Raw genomic sequence first — 19826 nt, 5'->3', positions numbered from 1 at the left:
ATCACGTTCACAGAACCCCCAGAACAGCAGAATTTCCTAAATCTTTTGTTTAAAAAAAACCCCAATGTTCTTTCTTCTGCATGGAAAACTATGAAAATGAGCTTCAGCTTTACTATGTTTTGCACTGCCTGGAGAATGTATATAGTGTATATATGTATATGTTATATAATATGAAAGCCTCACCTGATTTCACTCCCGTTAAACCGAGGGACAAAGGGGCGGTTGTCAGACACGTTAAGAGTAATCAGAGCAGTGCCATTTAAAGGAGGGGAGCCTTTGTCCTTAGCCATCACTGTTAAGTGGATCTCTCCAGACCTAGACAGGTTTCCAGTTGTAATTATTTTCCCCTCACTGGGGTTTTCCACCAGGAAGAACGGGCTCACGTTCCTATCCGGGAGGATGTAGTACTCGACAAGGCCATTCTGCCCCTGCCACGAAAGGAACACAACTTCATGGAGCTGGGAATATATTTTGAAAGGTAGGAGAAACACCGAAACAAGAGATTTCAAAATGTCTCCAGTGAAATGATTTGAAAATAGTGATTTTTATTTTTTTTCTTTTTTTAAGAATGAAGACCTGGGGTTAGCTATGGTAGGATGGGTGGCAATTAAAAAAAAAACAAACACAAAGCAGAATAAAATTCACAATAAATGGGCCAGTTACACAGTGAAAACGTTGGAAAAAAGTCTCTAATGAAAATAAATGTAGAGGGGGACAGTCAGAGAAGTGAGAGTGGCACAGGGAGGAGGACAAGTGCCACTCTCATGGCACAGGACCAGACAGCTGAAGGATGAATTTCATTAGGGTCTCAATGCACAGCTCACACAGTCCAGCAATTTTCAAAAGCAATTTCACTTTTTATACAAAAATCGTTGAAAAGGGTGATTAAAAAAGGGCTGGTGGATCATTTGCAGCAATGTGCCACAGCTGCAGCTATTCTAACCAAAATTACTGGTGAGGAAATAGGAAGGCACCTGCTCCACCTATTTTGTTGTCACTTCTAGAGGTTTCACCCTTTAAATGATATAATTACTGGTGATGCTGTCATGGTGATCTGTGTGACTACTGGATGTCCCTGCCAGTGCCTGGATACTACTTGATGGGTGCAGTAGAGATGTATCAAACAAAATTACATTAAAAAAGGGGGATGGAGGGAATTAATGAGGTACCACACTTCAGAGGCGTGTGGCAAGCAGACGTTTCCACGCTCGAGCCAACATGTGATGTTCAGCTTTTACAGAATCATCTAATTCAGAAGTTCAAATAACTTCAGAGACACTAAATTGCTTCAGTCCTTGTGTACTTCTGAAAGCCTGGTGCAGCTCCATATAAAAAGGGGGAAAATGAAAGCAAATACAGCTGAGGAAACACGCCCAAAGACGGGGAGTCCACCAGTGTCAAGGCAGAACCATCAAAAGTCCTAATATTCCCAATTCCCAGTGCTGTTAGAACTCCCTACATTTGCTATTTTGTGCCTAAAGAACAGAGAAAGGTCTCTTTGTGCTGCAGCTGAAGACAGTGTCAGAATCCAGCAGGAGGAGTTACCTGATCCTTGTCAGTGGCACTCACAGTTATGACATGAGCACCTACAGGATTGATCATGTTTATGGAAGCAGAATAGGAATCCTGAGCAAACACTGGAGCGTTATCGTTCACATCCATCACTAGCACGGTGACTGAAGTAGTTGCCTAGAAAACAAAATGGGTTTCATGCCTTTTAAAGTATTTAGAATGTCTTATTTAGCGATGGTTTTTTTCTTACTTGCGTACGCAACAAGAAGTATAAGTCAGGGTTTGAAAACGCTGCGGTAAAATGTTGTTTGGGTTTAATTTTGTGACCTCAACATCAGAGGTAGTACAGGATTTTAACACAAGAGGCAGGAAACCAATGCTGCAGCAGGATTCTACTTCCTGAAAGGTGCCTGAATGAGCAAGAACAGGATGTGTTTAAGAGGCCAACGTGTCTTACACACAGTTAAGAGAACCACACATGTTCTAGTTCTGTTAAATAACTGTCTAATATCTTCTCAAATAAAAGAAATACAGCAGAGCTACAACAATTTGCTGAAAGTACTTTTTGCTCCCATGAAAAACTATCACATCACTTACAGTTCTAACAGCAGCAAGCAAAGGTTCCCGTTCCCCAGCCCAGGTTAGTCAGCAAACAATTCAGGGTTGAACCCTACCATGCATAATTTTGAAGTATTTCCCATAATTAAAGTATACTGCTTCCCAGTGTGGTCAAAGGTTGCAGGAGTCTGACTCTAAACATGATTAGGTGACTCATTTATTCCACACAATAAATGTCTCAGACAGAGCTCCCTCCCACAAGTTCAAAATCCACTCTGAAGTGTCGCAGTTCATTACAATAATGGCCTTTTTACCTGATAGAAAGGGGCAGATTTATTGTTGACTGCAGTCACTGTAAGGTTGTATTTATCCATGGTTTCATAGTCTGGAGAGTTCTTTATTTTAATGATGCCCTGTATTTCATCTATTTCAAATATATTTTCTCCACCATCTGAGACAGATATAAAGAAGCATCATCAATTAACACATTTTAGAAGCTCGTGATTAACTACACTCTTAGATTATACCTCTGCTGGTTTTGGCCACCCTCAAAGTCTGATGTATATTGAAATTAAAATATTAAAAACATATAAACTGTATTCACATTGCTCTTGATGGTCCTTACAACAAAACCAACTATTTCAGCTCTGGTCTGAAGGAGTCTAAATTTCCATCTCTGTTAGGTTCTACAAGGCAGGCATGGATTAGGCCCTAGACCTTTATTCCTTATTCAAGAAAACAGTGATAGAATTCCTTGTTACCTGTAAGATTATACAGAACAAAGGCATTGTCTCCCGTGTCTCTGTCTGTTGCTGTGACTTTTCCAACTATGAATCCCACAGGCACGTTTTCATTTACACTGAATTCAGCCACTGGCTCAAAGACAGGTGGCCAGTCATTAACATCAGTGATCTTTATGACAACTGTGCAGTAACCTCTCTTCTTCTCAGGGATTCCATCATCTTCAGCATATACCACAACCTGGAAGTGATTGGCAGTGGGAGATCATACAAAGAGGTACTTTCATAAGGATTAAAAAAAAAAAATCTTGGCGAATTTCAAACTTCGGAATACTCTTAGAAAGGTGAAGTCCAATTCTGAACAGCAAATTCACCAATATTTTGGCTTGAAGCAAAATAAGATCATAAATATCCAGCAGTGGCGACAACAATAAAGAAGATTAACTGAGAATCATGTCTGCAAGGTCTCAGTGCAGTCCAGATTCAAGCAGACAGCACTGAATACATGAGCTGTCACTGTGAAATTAGTTATTCATGTGCTGGAGTGTTTGTAGGGCAGGTGAACAGTGAGCTGTGCTTGAATTTCATTACAGTTGGAAGGCAGTGGCTTGTTTTAATAAAGCCTCACATCTTGAGATTGCTCCAGTTCTAAACCAATGCAGAAAATGTTCAAGCAATATCAAGCCAAACAAAAACACAAGTGCCACCTGTTATCCAAGAGAAAGATAAAGAGTTCTGAATAAAAAAAAAAGATTGAAGAAATTTAAAGCAAACCTGATACTCAGTAGGTTCCTCTTCATAATCAAAGGTGGTATTGGAATATAGAACTCCAGTTGTTTCATTTATCCTGAATTTTAGTCCATGTCCATTAAGAATGCCATATGTTAGCAACCCATTTCTACCTGTATCATTATCCTGAGCTTTCAGCTGGACAATCTCAGTAGCTGTTAAATTCTGTGGACGAGGAAAGATTGGAGCTGTCACAGACTGGTTTGCTGCAATTCCTTGGATTATGTGAAAAGGGGAAAGCAACAGATACTGCACACACACTAGAATAGAGATTTTAAAGTCAAAATTATGCAACTCATTTAGCAGAGTGAGAGTCTCTTGTTTTCTCTAATTTACAGAAAATAACTATTTTCCTGCCCCCATGTCTCCTCCTGTAGCAATAATCCTCAGGAAGAAAAATCTCCATGACTTCCAACACCCCAAATCTTAACCTCAAGCATCTGACTTGCTGTTATTTCTGTTCAGCATCCTCTACTCCCATGAAACTCAGTGGATGTTCTCAACTTCAAAATCACGTTTCTTTCTGAACACTATTTGGCTCATAATTACTCTTATCAAAAGAAATAATACAATTCTTCCTTTCTAACAATGTTATTTGCAGCAAGATTGACAGAAGATATCAGTGTTTCACTTGCACAGCCATTTGAGACCTGAAGTTATTTGATCCAACTGTGTAAATCTTTCACATGGAAATCAATTTTTTAAGGTTGGGAAATGTGATTCCAGCTCTCCTCCATTAAATTAGCTGGGAACATTACAAATAGGTGTAATAATTGAACCTAAATTTAAATTTAGCTCAGTGGTAGAAACGGGTTACATTTTAAATCAGTTGTGGCTGATTTAAGAGAGTATCAGCTGGGGATCTCAAAGGCAAGGTATGTGTTATATAAAATATTAACATGATCACTGGGCTTCTTTTTGAAAAAAAAGCAGCCAGCAGATTAAAATGTGAAAGGTGCTGCTTGAAAATTGAAGAGTGAAATGCTGAGCTGGATGCTTCTGCACAATTAAATGCTGTGGCTTGTTTTGTAGACAACCAGATTTTCTGTCTGAAAATCTGACTGAAATCTGGCTTGTTTTCTGCTGCTGATCACTCTGTGTCAGCAAGAATCACAACAGATTGTATATGAGCAGGAGGAGAAATACTGCTAAACTAGACTTTTCCCTGCTATTTCTCTGCCTGAAGCTCCCTTACAAGAGGCTGAGTGAGTCTATGCCCAGCACATCCACCAGATTTTAAATGCACCTGAATGTTCTCTTTGTATAAATATGCAAAATGGAGTGGTAGTTCTTCCTTTATGGAGCCCCTTATTATTAAAAGGTTCAGTTTTCCTTCAATATGTCCACACTTTTAGACCATTCTCTTTGTGTATTGGGATTTTCAGCTGGAAAGCAACCTCAAAACATCCCATGGCAGAACAGAAGGGCAAACCTGCCCGGTTCTATTCTCACCGAAAGATTATATATAAATCTTCAGAACAATAATAAAAATGTGATGCAGTTTGGATGGCACTTTCTTACCTCTGCCAGTGTTGCTTCCAGCAGAGAGGATGGGAAAACAGGAGGGAAATCGTTTTCATCAATAACTTCCACCTCCACTGGGACTTCATTAAATATGGCAGCATCAGTCGAGTCTGTTGCTCGAACGTTGAAAGTTACTGGAAAATCCTCCAGTTTTAAATTCTTTGTTGTCCTTATGATACCACTGGATGAATCTATCATGAAATACCCTGTAAAAAAAAAAAATCCCCCAGAAATTATTCTGGTTATGAATTTTTTAGTTGAAACTGAAGATATGAATCCTTCAATGCAAACTATATGTTATTTATAGGAGCATTATATGTTACAGTATTCTTCAAAGAACAAAATGAAATTCAACGTTTTTACAAGATTTATAAGAATGTCAGGCATATCCAGGGCTGTAAATGAACACAAAGAAACAATGCAGAAGGTCAGATGGAAATCAAAAGGGAGAAAATTCACTCCACCACTCCCAGCTCAGGTCTTCACCTTCCTATGAAACAGTCCCTGTTTCAGTTGGAAATTATTTTATATATATATACATATATATATATATAATTTCCTTTGAAGTCCTGTTCTTACTGGAGATGAGGAATTCTGCAGCTAAGTTCAAGGAGACCACAACTTCATCCAAAGCATTTTACAAAACCAGAATTAGAAACTGTCTGTGCTTGATGGTGCAACAAAATCAGCTCTATATTTAGTAAAAATAGACAAAGCACTGATCCACTTGACCCTACAGAAACTCCATCTGCACTCTCACATTTGTTAAGAAAACATTGCTGAGTTAGTTTTTCTACCAGAAGTCTTTATCCTTTTAGGTATTTTTGCTCCAGTCACTGTAACCTTATGCCTGACCAGGTACCACCTGATCTTCCTGCAGCAGATAAAGCGTGGAGGTGGTGGAGGCCAGGTATGGATCATGTGGCTCTTGCTAATGGGACAGAAATTCAATCATGTGCCCACACCTGGTGCAGATCAAATTTGTACATCTGGCTGATACACCTCCAGTGTTAATGGATGTAGAACTGAGATAAGGGCAAAAGGAGAGGGAGAAGAAACACCCCAAAAGCTCGGTGCTGTTGTTTAACACACTCCCTTCCTGTTATTCCACATCAAGAGCTTACCCTTGTCATCTCCAGAGACAATAGTGTAGCTCACAGGGGTGCTGTACAACACACTGGTCTGCACCACAAATGTATCTGGCAGTGCCTTCTCACTGAGAGGGGCAGGATGATAGGCTGCCTCCGAGAACACTGGGAAGGACACGCCGACGGGAACGACGGTGACTGACACCTGCAGAGAAAAGGACATGGACACAGGGGTGATGTTTCCAGCTCGAGCAGACTTTCCTACTGAGGTGTGCAGCAGCATAAGTCCAAAAATTGGGCAGTAAGAAGGATTGTTGTGTGCTGGCTTGGACATATCAGTGTCCTGAAGGCAGTGCAGGTCAATGAAACACCTTTGCAGCCTCATCGTTCACCTGTTTGCTTTGCTAAATAGAGAGAGGGATTCCGGTTCATCACAGGCAGCACATTTCTTGTCCAGCTAAGCAGTTCTCAGAGATGCACTGAAATGTGTTTGCAACAAATTCTTCCGCTGGAGAGTGTATAACCAGAAGTCCAGTATTTTAAAAGCATATAAAACTGATTTTATAGATGAAAAAAAGCTGACAGATGGTAAATAAAGAAGGCCTATTGCTTCACAAAAATGAAGATCATTTATTTCTGACTGATGCCAGACAGCTTCTGTCCAAGGCTCTAAAGAATGATGGCTTGTAAGTCTACCTTTTGAGACTGCTGAAGGCAATTTTCTACATGTCTTTATCCACACAGTTTCTAGTTTTTTGTGGGGTTTTTTGTTTGGGTTTTTTTTTTTGTTGTTCTGCTGCAATATTTAGTGGCAAAAATCACCACCAAGTTCTAAGCACTGTATAAAAATTTTTTTAAATCATATTTACATTTCTCAGTCGTTAATTTAGAAATTACTTTTTCTTGCTTTATAAGAAAATAAACAGGAACACGTTATTTGCCACCTCCTTGTTTATTTATCACACACTTCCATTACATCCCCTCTGACTGCCCCACTCTTTGACCTTGTACAGAAGTCTTCACTCCTCTAATCCTCCTCCCTTACAGCCTAGAGCCTGTCTGTCTTTTTTGAAATGAAATTATCTACGTTTTGTATAGTTTTGCCTCACTAAGACCCATTTCCTGGTGTAGTTATGCTCAGCTTAGAACAACACAAGCTGGGGAACAAACTGTGCAAGCTGACAGTAAAATTTAGTACCTTTACAGATGTTGAAAGAGGTGGCAAACCCAAATCCGTAGCTGTGACATTCAAGGAGTAATACTGGGGTTCAGTTTGTTTGGATAAGTCTCTTGTTAACTTGAGTTCTCCTGTGGTATTGGAGAGACTAAAGAGGCCTTCTGAGTTCCCACCTGAAAACAGGAAAACAAGTGTTGGAGACGTTCAGTGGGACCAGCAGAGACAAGCGGTTGGATTATACAGCCGGGATTGAAGAGATGCAGGTGGAAATCCTGACCTGGGACCTGGGGCAAGACACCCCTGGTCTCTCTTGATTCTGTGTCATAGAATCATTTGGGCTGGAAAGGCCCTTCTGAGGCCTCTGATCCAACCTCTTGGCTCAAAGCAGGGTCAGGAGCAAATTCAGCACAGTTTGCTCAAGGCTTTGATCCATCAGCTACTGAGAATCTCTCTGTTCTCAGTCATTGCTTATCCTCACAGAGGATTTTTACCCCTTATATCCAGTCAGAACCTGCCAATTTCAATTTATGACCATTATCTCTCATCCTGGTGGTTTAACAGTATTCAAGTATCCCAGCAATAAACAGCCAGAAGATTTTTTTTCTCTAACATACCTGTAATACTGTAGATAATTCCCTCATCATAATCCTTGCTTTCATCTCTTGCATTGATGTCTACTACCAGAGTGCCAGCTGTAGAATTGTCCAGAAGGATCTGGTGATATGAGGGCTTTTCAAACACAGGTCCTTCTTCATTTACATCTTCCACAGTAACTGAGAAAGAAGGTCCAAGTCTGATGAGTTTTACCTAAACAGTCACAAGCTATTTCTTCAGCTAATACAATCCAGCACAGCTCCTCTGAACTGAGTTGGAGCTCTTTCTGTTTAATCCAGATGGCAACCTTGTTTTCTGAACTTCAAAATACTTGCCTTTGTGGATTAAATTATTTGCTGCTCAAGCAATAACTTCACTTCTGGCTAGAATGCTGTCACTGCTATCTGTCAGGAATAATATCATATTGTTCCAATGGGCTCCCTTCTGTGCCCACATTCAATCTGATATCTCTAGTCTTTGCATTGGCATTAGGGGACAGGATTGCTTAGTTTTGTATTTGTACATGACCTGGATAATGGTCCACAATTAGTGAACCTGGCCATAGAGCAACATAAATAACACAGAAAAAGAAACAATAAACAAACTAATACTTCCAGTCATACTGGTCAAAAGTAGGGCTGGCCAAAACCTAGAATACCAACTTCAGTTTTATCTTTTTTTTTTCCCCAAAAGCACAAATTAATTTTTTTTTTGAGGAAAAAAGCAACAGCAAACAAGCACTGTTATTTTAACAACACTAAAAATCTCTGTCAGTGTCGTTTGTCACCCTAGAAACAGGCTTGCTGTAAACAAGCAGTAAAAGAACTGGATCACGTTTTTGGGAACCTTTTCAATCAAAATGTCAATAGGTGCTCAAAAAAACATAATTGAAAAATCTGTGAATATATTGAAGTGAGAATAGTTTGTGTGAAAAAAAAAAATCTTCATTTTTGACAAGGCAAATATTTTTTTTTTTTAAATTTCCATCTGGCTGTAGTGCAAAGATCACATCATCATTTCTGATAATTTACCTTAGCAGACTATGTTAGTATTGCATATGTTTATGCCTCATAATTACACGTGCTGAAATATTCCCTAAGGGGAATGAAGGGACATTTCCTGTGGTAAAGCAGAGCTACCTGTGATGTTTGCTGTGTCCTGGAGATTTGGCTCTCCAGGATTGAAAGCTTTCAGAGTAAAAGTGTACTGGGAACGACTTTCATAGTCCAGAGGTTCAAGAGTTGCAATGTCTCCAGAAAGTTCCCCAACATGAAATGAAGTTGTCTCTCCAGTTATGGTGTAATGAATAATGGCATTGTAACCTATATCTGCATCTGTGGCTGCTGCACTCAAAATCTAAATGAGAGGGGAAAAAAGAGAAACAAAAGGTTTGGAGCAGAACGAAGAGAGTGGCAAAACATGCACTCAAGACTGGCACTGAAGCATACAGTGTTTACTGACCAAATTAGTCATATGGCCATTAATTGCCTTGCTAAAATCCTGACACAGCAGGAATGGTCACAGATGTTACAGATTTTCAGGTGACACCTCTTCCTTCAATTCCTGTAAATCATTAGGTCATATCTGCAAGGCAGATATACTGGGAGGTTGCCCAGAGAAGTTGTGGCTGCCCCACCCCTGGAAATGTTTAAAGCCAGGTTGAATGGAGCTTTTGAGCAACCTGGTCTAGTGGAAGGAGTCCCTGCCCATTGCAGGGAGTTGGAATGAGATGATCTTTAAGATCAGTGGTACTCCACTGTCATATAAATTAACATGCTCTCTGATTTTACAGGCTCCACAAAGTAAAAAATTACGTTCCCCAACGCACAGCGGTGATACATAACTACCCCTTCCAAGTTTACATGGAGAACACAAGTGCAGAACAGCCTGTTTATTCCAAGTGCCACTTACCACGTGTGGAGGCTCATTCTCTTTCACAGTCACAGAGTAGGATTTCTGGGGGAACACTGGTGGGTTGTCATTCACATCTTCCACAGTGAGGCTCAGCACTAAGCTTGCAGATTGGGGTGGTCTGCCAGAATCGGTGGCCTGTGAAGAAATGTGTCATTAAAAGCAACTCTTTGACACAAACTTACTTGACCAATTCAGTTTTGATCCAAAAATTGTGAACCTTTGTCTCTGAAGACTTTCTGCTGGACCAGTTATTCCCCAATGACATTGTTCTAGCCCTGTAGTTGATTAGTGGCCACATTTCCTGCAGTGGTGTCCTCACCCCATCACACTCTCTGCCTCATTTCATTAGCAATTAATCAAAAGCTCAAGGCTGGATCCAGATCAAACACATCATGTGACCAGACATGGCACTAATCAACACAAAACCACAGAAATCTGTGGTGTGGCATTTGAAAGAATAAGGAAACCCCTTGCATTTTGAGGGTTTGAAGTGCCTACAAAGCAGGCTGTGAAGAGCATCCAGTACACAGCCATAGAAAATTCCAACCTATAGGAACATTTATACAATTTTCAATTAGTCTTAAAAAGTGTCACTTTCATTAACTCTCAAATTTTCAGAAGACACTGGTTCAATTTTTAGTGGGTTTCCTGAATATGTTCCACAAGTTCCTTGACCTCTGAAATTATTTGTTAGCAGCAAAAAATGTCCTTAAAATATATTTGTACCTGATGGTCAGAAACACTTTTTAGTATGCACAATAATTGATCTAGTTAGTAGCAGTAAAAACCAGTTAAATTAGAGAGAATAAATAGATACCCTCATGGCTGGTGAATGAAACTTTATGCCTCTTTTTTTTTTTTAACTTGAAAAATCTCATTTCAGATATGTTTTAAAAGGTCCAAGTATCTTAGATTTTGAAAAATGAAAAAATAAGGGAAAGGGACAAACAACATGGATTGGTCTCAAATGGACTCAGGAATGCTTTGCAGATGTCACAATAAGCTGCTGTGTGACTATAACCTTTAAAATCTGGGCTTCATGGATCATTTATTCACTAGAACCAATTTACACAGCAGAAAACAGAGCTCTGGGTGCAAAACAAGGAACAGTCAAAATTTATTCATGAATTCTAATGAAATTCTCTGAGATTAAGTGGTTTTCTAGTGATGATTCAGTATTTTCTCATTTCTTATGTTGAGAATTCTGTGAACTTGCCTCAAAAGTTTGTCAACTTACTATTATTTTCAATTCATAACTGTCCACCGTTTCTCTGTCTAAGGATGTTTTTGTCATCAGCTTGCCAGTAGAACTGTCAATATGGAATGTTCCAGCAAAATCATCTTCCAGAGAGTAGGTTATAAGTGCATTAACTCCTATATCCAGATCAGTGGCAGAATATGTGCCCAAGTCCAGATCAGCTGCATTCTCAGGAGCCGATAATTTAGTTTGAATCCATACTGGGAAAACTGGAGAATTGTCATTGACATCATTAACTCTCACAGTTACCTGTAAGAAAAGCAAAAAAACCAGGACACACAAATTTGAGCTGTAGAAATGGTATTTGAAGGAGAATTTTGATTCATTTTAGTCTGTGGAAGCCTACAGGGAAAAAAGCAACAAAACCCCCAAAACCAAAGGGATACATAACAAATTCAGCATTTTTCAGCACTTCAGCATCTCCACAACCTCAGTATTTTTTTATTTTTTTAATTCTCAGCTGCAAGATAACATATGTATGAGATAACATCTACTTTAAGTGGAAGAGATGAGGAGAATTAATAATCTGGGGCTTTGGGGCTCATCTGCCTCATGATTTGACAGAGCTATGCACAGAATCAGTTTTGGTGTTTGTGGGTTTCTTTGGTTATGGGCTGTTCACAGAGGGACTCTCAGGAAATGATGCAATCTGTGAAGTGACAATATTTCAATCTGTGAAGTGACAATATTTCAATCTGTGCAGGGACAATATTTCGAGATGGTAATATCTCCTCAGGATAGAAAACCTGAAGTTAAATGAAAGGCTGTCAAAGCTTTCGCGCTTGCATAACAGAAGGCACTTATGTGGATATTGCTCAGTTCTTTTTTTTTTTTTTTTTAGAGAAATTTCATATTCCTTTATAAAAAACCTTTGGGAATGCCTGTTCCATACCAAAGTCACAGCTGTGTTGGGTGGCAGCACAGAATCCACAGCCTCCACGATGATGCTGTACTGGTCGACTTCTTCCCGATCGAGCCCGACAAGGGTCACGATGTCTCCTTGGTCACCCACGGAGAACCTGTCCCGGTGGGATCTCAGGGAATACACCACCTGCACAGCTATGCTTCCAGTCAGAGCCTTCACAGAGCCAACTGCAGTCCCTGATGGCTTGTTCTCATCAATGCTGAACTCGTAGCTGGAGCTCTCAAAAGTCAGCCCGAAGCTGGTGTCATTTACCAGCAAGTAGAGAGTGACAGAGACTAATGAGAGAAAGCAAATTAAAATAGGGAAGTTGTGGCTAAAATCATCATGATCTGTGCTCTATTTCCTTAAATTTTCAAGGAACTAGTAGAAAATGACAGAAATTATCATGTAGGAAAGAGGAATGACAAGAAAAAAAAGAAATCAATAGTAATAAGAAATAATACGTAACACAAAACATGATGCCTTTTATACCTAATTTATGATCACAGAAGTGTTGCTTCAGTAGGACAAGAGAACAAGGATCACCAATGTCAAGTTAGTGGGATGTGCAGGTGTTTTACACTCCTTAAAACTCCTACACTAAATTGCTTTGTAACAAAAGAGAAAGGCTATACATAAAACTCTAAGTGCAATTTCTGTTGTGACCACTCATCCAATTTTAAGAAAATCAGTTGTTTCTCCTGTTCATAATAAATCAAAGTTAGCCTCCAAAAAACACATGAGGAAGTTATAGAAAATGCCACGTGAGTCAATATTTTATGAAAGAACAGAAACTCATTTGAGGGTTATTTGCAAGTTCCCGTTTCTTTAAATGTTCTTAATTCTAAGAAAATAAAGGAAAACTGAAAGAGAAACACATCATCAGTATTATTTGAATATATCTTTTTAGAGTGAGTACAACTGTGAATCCTGGGGCTTGTACCATAAGTACAACTGTAATAAATTAATCTTTAAAAAAATTATGTCTAACTCGGATTATTGAAACCAAGTTTTCTGTTAAGATGATCAGCTTGGAGGAAATCAAAGGGTAAAAAGCAAATAATCATTATTCCTGAAATGCAACATGGAGTATATTTTTGCCCTAAACTCAGTTTGACTTGACAGCAATGGGATTAATTTCCAATTTAAATGTTTGCAAGGGTTATGTTTATGTGGGGAAAAGTACAAAAGGGTAAAAGACATTTTACCCTGGGATGTAAGCTGGGGAACTCCGTGATCAGCAGCAACAACTGTCAGTGTGACAACTGTGTCAGCTGTGATGTGGTCCAAGCTCCTGCTGAGGGTGATTTCTCCAGTGAGGGTATTTATATGGAAATCATCAGAAGGATCCAGGAAGCTGATTAAAGAGAAATCAGGAGAGTATTCATATTAATGACCATCTACTTACTGCTGCTTCTGTAAGGAGCACTCAACAGACAGCATTTGCCTTTTTATAAAGAGCAGGTTTTAATTGCTGTGTCATTAGCCTAAATATATTGGCCTTTTAAATTCCGAGTATGTTTTCCATCATGGGAAAAAACCAGCATTCATGTCTTCAGTTCCCATTATACCCCAAGCATTTGATTTTCCCACAACTAGAAGGCAGATGTTGATTGCACACTCAGCTGCATATTCAGCAACAGAAGAAACCCAAGTGGCATTCATCTGGAATGACCTGCTAATTCCTGGTGATCTGCAAACTCTCACAGATAACTGAATTGCTCACAAGAAAATGTAGCACTTTTAAGGTAGAATGCCATCTTACAGTTAAAAATGTTCTCTTTCGAGACAGTAGTTTTAATTTTACTGGTTCATTCATCTGTCCTTCTCAATCCATGCTTTTCATGCCAAGGTATCCTGGTGTTTTCCATGACATAGGGGTCATACAGAAGTCTTTCTCCATTAATTTTTCTATGCATGGTGCATTATGAAAGTTAGTATTTCTTGATCTCCTCCTCCCAGCAAACAGAAGATGTGTGAAAAGACAGTCTCATTCTCAGAGATTCACTTACCTCCTACCCAGGAACTCCAACACATTTTTCAAAATCTCAGAAATTCAAACAAATTTTGGCTTTGGGGTTTTTTTTTGCCGAGTTTATCTCTTATGAAACAATCATGATTCAATAAGCTCTAAAACACTGAGCAAGGACTGTCCTTCCTGAGTTTAGAAATCATAAGTGATTACAGCACTTGTAAAATGTCTATGAGCAGATCTTATCCTTCTTAAGACCAATAAAAATACCTTATGAGAAATAAAAATACCTTTCTGTTTACTTCTTTCCCAGCAGACACTCATTAAGGAGGGATTATTATCACCACAGGGATTTTACCTGTATGAAATGACTGAGTTGTTCCCAGCATCAGGGTCAGTAGCAGACACTGCCAGCACAAACTCTCCTTCCTTTGCTGTTGCCACTCTTACACTGGCTGAGTACTGAGCCTTTGTGAACTGAGGAGGGTTATCATTCACATCTAACACTTGAATGCTGACATGGGTGAAATTCTGGTGTGTGAGGGGAGAAAACCATAATTCAGAAAATGCACAGACATTTAACTTCCTGAAGGAAAAGCAGTTGCAAACAAAGCATAACTCGTTCCTCTTTACCTGCCTTCGAGGAGCTCCGTTATCAGATGCCACCAAGAGCAGCTCATACTTCTCTTTGGTTTCTCTGTCTACAGAGCCAGTCACCAAAATGGTTCCATCCTAAAGAAGGGAATGTGGTTCAGTGCACAGATCATTTTGATCGTAATTATACACTGAATTCTCAGAGGAGATGAGGGAGATTGAAATAATCTGTTCTCCTTTGAGCAAGTTTGGATTCCAAGCAGCACCTGACCAGTATGTCTTAGTTTTTGAATATCAACACATATTTCCAACCTACAGGGCAGGTGCTGGTTTTGATGTGCATTAGAATGGTACCTGCCAGCTCTTTTTAGCTGATGTGTAAAAAGGTAAAACCTGATGTGTTTTTTACCTGTGCCAAGTAACTCCATGAAAAGCAGTACCTGAATATTGTTTTCAGCACATCCAAACCCCCTTACCTGTTGGATGCTGTATGGATTATCCCCATCCTCAGCTGATAAGTAATAAGTAATTCGGGCATTCTCTCCCTCATCCAAATCAGTAGCAGTCACACTTCCAACTTCGGTGGGAGCACTTGACATGTACTCTCCTTCTGGAATCTCAAAATTGTATGGCTCCATCTGGAACTCAGGGTTGTTGTCATTGACATCCAGAACAGTGACATGGAACAGGGCACTGGAATTAAGCCCATTTGTGTCAGCATCAACTGCCCACACCTGCCAAAGTCAGGAACAAAAATGGAGTTTTAGTGGACATTTTAACCCCTGATAGAGATATAAAAGGTGTTCAAGGGAGTGAAGTAGAAATGAACCAAAACTGAAGAGTCTGTCCCCAAATTTACTTGTAAAGTGAATGCAGATGTAGTCTCCCTGTCCAGTTCTGTGTCATTCCTTAATGAAAGTATTCCAGGCATATCCACAGTAAATGAGGTACTGTTATGAATAAAGTGTCCCTGAGAAAAGCCAGCCTAGAAAGAAAACATAGTTCATTTGAGATTAACATGATTAATATTTAAGTTCAAAAAATAATCATATTAATACTGATACCTGACCTTTTTATAGGACTTCTCATTACAAAAGTACAAGTGCTTTGGCAGGTTTAATACGTGAAATCCTGCACCCTGAGCTGTGGGAATACTGGAGATCTTTGGCAAACAGGAACTGTGGCATGTGGAAGCCCTTGTGGTCCTAGACATTCCTTCTTCCTAGAGCTCTCCAAGGCTAATCCCCATGATGTGAGGAACAGCAACACACAGTTCAGTGGAGTCTGAAACTGCTTTAAAACCGAGGAAACCGTGTCACCTTTGATTTATCAGGATGAGAATAATCTGGTACCTACCTCGTCCTTGTCAGCAACACTGAACGTGTAGACAGGACTTCCCTTCTGAAGGTTCTCAAACACAGATATCTGATAAGCTGCCTGGCTGAATTCTGGTGGGTTATCATTGACATCTACTACATTCACAACTACGAGGGTTTTATTGCTGAGACTTGGCTGACCTCCATCCGATGCCTCCACTTCTACTAGAAAACGCTTTATGGTCTCATAATCCAGCTGCTGGCTCAGGCTGAACTGGCCTGTGGTAGCATTGACAAGGAACATTGGTGAGGGGGTTGGGGGCTGCTGGCTGACAATTTGGTACTTCACCAGGGCGTTGTCCCCAGCATCCAAGTCAGTAGCAGACACTGTCAGCAGTGCCCTTCCCACCACTTCATCTTCAGGGACATCCACTGTGTATACACTGGATGAGAAGACTGGAGGGTTGTCATTCACATCATCAACGATGACTGTCACGTTGAGAGCTGTCGACCGCGCGGGTTGGCCTTGGTCGCTGGCGATCACTGTTAAGGTATACAAGTCCTGGGTTTCTCTGTCCAGTTCCTTTTCCAGCAAAATTAATCCTGAGGTGTCAATATCCATTTTGCCTTCCCCACCTTTCAGAGCATAAACCACTAGCCCATTGAATCCCTCATCCGCATCTGTCGCTGACACCCTGGTGACATTCGTTCCAGGTGGCACGTTCTCAGGAATGTTAACGGTGGTGGTGTTTGTACCAAACACAGGACTGTTGTCATTGACATCTAGAACTGTGACAAACACTGTAGCATAGTCAGTAGTGTTCCCATCTGACAAGGAAATGGTCAGTGTGTAGTTTTTCTGGGATTCATAGTCCAGCTTGGTTTTCGTTGTGATGACTCCCATGCCATCGATGGCAAACATATCAGATTCTGTCAGCACTTGAAACTCAACGGTTACATGGGGATTTAAAGGCTCATACTCTACCTGGGGAAGACACAGCATATTATCAATAAATGAATTAAAACCAACAAACCACTGTCTAAAAAAGAATAATCATTTTAACTTTGTCCAAACTCATTTTATGGTTGATATTGTGGCTTGCTATCAACTTATGATTGATACTGTGGCTTGGTTTTACTTCTTTTAATTCATTTTCATTCAGGCATTTACTAACCTCACAGATTCATTAAAAGAAGTAAAAATCAAACCACAACATACATAAAAATCCAGCTGAAGAGGACTGCCTTTTACTGGAACACCATTAATACATAAAAGTAAATATGTATAAGACATAATAAACAGACTGCACTTTAACCTTTGGTTCTGCCTTTCTTCATATAAAAAAAGTAAAAAATTAACTCAGGAAGTCAATAAAGCAAAACAACAAAATGCATTATCTTCTCACTGCTTTGGTAGGAGACTGTCCATTTGCCTTCAGACCTGCATCCCAGAAGGAGCTTCTGGTGACCTGCTCATCAGAGCATTTTTGAGCAAAATGAGGAGCAAGTTCTAAAGCCTTCTTTGAAAATGCCTTTATGACAGCCTCTGATGGGAAATCTCCTATCATCATGTCACAGAGATTTAGATTTATCCCCAACAGATGAGGGAATATTGCCTATTCTGGCCTTTGGGCCACTATAGGCTTTGGAGAGTGTCCAGAGTCAACAAAGGGCTAAGCATGGAAGTTTACTTCCTCAAGCAGTTCTGGGGTTTATTTTGTTTGATTTGGGAGGTTGGTTTTGTTTTGGGGTTTTTTTTAATGTTAAATGGTAGCAGATGCTGTTTAAGCTTTAAGCAATGGAAAGTTTGCAAAGGTTTAAGTGGAAGTAAATCCACCTTTGTGGGTGATAAGCTTCATCATCTGAGGGATGTAAGTGCTGTATGTGAAGCTTGACACAGAGTATCCAGTTATCCATAGCCCAGGGAGACATAGACATGTGAAACACATATTTTATGGGATTTTCTTACAGCTGTCATGTCCTATATAAAGATAAAATGAAGTTGTTCTTACTTGTGCCACTACAACAGGACTGACCAGCTCCTCCTCCACGGACACGTTGTACGTTTTCTGGGTGAACTGTGGTCTGGAATCTCCAGCCGCAGTGATTTGTACTGGCACTGATGAACTCCTTGGAATGGCCCCACCTGCAAGCAAAAGGAAACAATCTCCCAGCAGATGCACAAAATACCCACTGCCTCAAAACATAAAAATAAAAAAATACACTTTTCCACTGTCACTGACTTTTTTTTTTGTTTTTTTTTTAATCCTTACTGCAACTGTTATGGTACTGCCTAAGGGGTCCTAACCAAGATCACAAAGGATGGACTCAGGAATCCCTTTTGTATCCATATTCCTCACAGCACCCATTTTGTCCATGAGACCATCAATTTGAGGACACAGAGCTGATTTTGACCAAGTCATGAGGCTGAAAACCACTTCGTATTCTCATGCTTCCAGGAGTGGGATAACATTCCTGGGTTACATTTGTTTCTGTCCTTATTCAGATCGTGAATGTTCACTGAATTCTCTGTTATTCTTTTAAAACAAAAAAACCCTCAATAACTACGGCTAGGAAAATGCTGTTGGTGGTGGTCATCCTAAAAATGGGCTTGGCATCTTGGATGTGCAAACAAAGACCAAATAACTCAGCATATTTTACTTTCCCTTTTACTCCTTATTGAATGGTGACTGAGTTATAAATTTCTAACTTCTGTCTGAACCTCTGTGTTCTCTGCTGTGCAACACCATCAATAAGTCAAAGGAAGGTGTGAAATATATGTTATTTAATGTTCTTTCCACAGCCATAAAGAAACCAGATTTGACACAAGACCATCAGCAGGAAGCAGAGTTTTACCAGAGATGCAGCAATTAGTTTGGATGTATAAGGAGCAGATAAATATATATGGTGCTTTCCAAATAAAGCCTGTGAACCTGTTTTGACAGCATTCCCTCAGGTGAAAACCAAACCAAAACCAAAATTCCTCACTGGGAATAGCTGTGTTGACCTGTACTAAAAATCTCCTCTTACCATCAGTAGCTGTTATCCACAAAACAAACTTCTTAAGCTGGTTGATTCCTAATGGGATTTCTGTCTTTAAACTGATTTGTCCTGTGGATGTATCCAATTCAAAGTATCCATCTTCATTGCCACCAGCTAAGATAAAGCTTATCTCTCCATTTATACCATCATCTGGATCATCAGCAGCAACCTGAAAAAAAAAAGAAATATTTTACTGTAATTTCTTGTGCTTTTATCAAGTAACACAGAATTGCTTCTTCTTGTGCAGTTTGCAGAGCAAAGCATTCAGGTAAGCAGATAATTAGGAATTGGTTGTGGGGCTTTTTTCCTCTCATTTATAGCAAATAATAGGTCTGGATAATTATATATGCATATTTTATGTGTATATATATATATATATATATATATATACTTAGCTAGATATAGCCACAACAAAATTCAGTTACAGCCTTGACTGACTGTCATTTTCCTATAGAAACCATTTCCTATCGAATTCCTGGGTTAAACCTCAGTAAGAATGTTTGCTCTTTGATGCACAAATATCATCATTCCAGCAGCATGAGCAAAATCCTGCTTCTGTGGAACTCATGTGAGTGACACCAAGTTTGTATGTCACAAACCTTGTTTTATAGCAATTCCAAAGTCACCAGAGGCAGGTGGTTCAAGAGATTTCATCAGGAGCCATTAAATTGGCACATTTGGGTATGATCATTGATTGTGACCCCTGTATATCTCAGCTCCTATTTCCAGTTTTATTTGTTTAACTCATTTACTGTGTTAGAAAAAGTACACTGTATCTAAAAATGATCCACAATGCTTCAGCATTCAGCAGCCTTTCAAAATAATTGTATCATTATTTCAGTTT

The 19826-nt window shown here is 39.6% G+C and overlaps 1 protein-coding gene across 1 annotated transcript in view; it reads right to left on the bottom strand.

The window, feature by feature from the left end:
- Positions 1-19826, bottom strand: part of LOC116785245 (protocadherin Fat 4-like) — a 37389-nt gene that overhangs the window by 6497 nt on the left and 11066 nt on the right. The window contains exons 14-34 of the mRNA XM_032684506.1: positions 18971-19151; positions 17953-18086; positions 15981-16925; positions 15484-15609; positions 15101-15358; positions 14664-14762; positions 14389-14561; positions 13267-13415; positions 12047-12354; positions 11134-11403; positions 9894-10031; positions 9122-9338; positions 8003-8161; positions 7410-7561; positions 6248-6416; positions 5121-5329; positions 3585-3764; positions 2832-3051; positions 2385-2521; positions 1546-1689; positions 184-428 (exon numbers count right to left, since the gene is read on the bottom strand). Of these exons, the coding sequence (XP_032540397.1) occupies positions 184-428; positions 1546-1689; positions 2385-2521; positions 2832-3051; positions 3585-3764; positions 5121-5329; positions 6248-6416; positions 7410-7561; positions 8003-8161; positions 9122-9338; positions 9894-10031; positions 11134-11403; positions 12047-12354; positions 13267-13415; positions 14389-14561; positions 14664-14762; positions 15101-15358; positions 15484-15609; positions 15981-16925; positions 17953-18086; positions 18971-19151 (4613 nt within the window). The remainder of the gene's footprint in view (positions 1-183; positions 429-1545; positions 1690-2384; positions 2522-2831; positions 3052-3584; positions 3765-5120; positions 5330-6247; positions 6417-7409; positions 7562-8002; positions 8162-9121; positions 9339-9893; positions 10032-11133; positions 11404-12046; positions 12355-13266; positions 13416-14388; positions 14562-14663; positions 14763-15100; positions 15359-15483; positions 15610-15980; positions 16926-17952; positions 18087-18970; positions 19152-19826) is intronic.

This window comes from Chiroxiphia lanceolata, chromosome 3 (genome assembly GCF_009829145.1).
Source record: "Chiroxiphia lanceolata isolate bChiLan1 chromosome 3, bChiLan1.pri, whole genome shotgun sequence".
In the NCBI taxonomy this organism is placed as follows: domain Eukaryota; kingdom Metazoa; phylum Chordata; class Aves; order Passeriformes; family Pipridae; genus Chiroxiphia; species Chiroxiphia lanceolata.
Note: the sequence above shows the minus strand (reverse complement) of the source record. Positions and strands in the feature narration are given on the sequence as shown.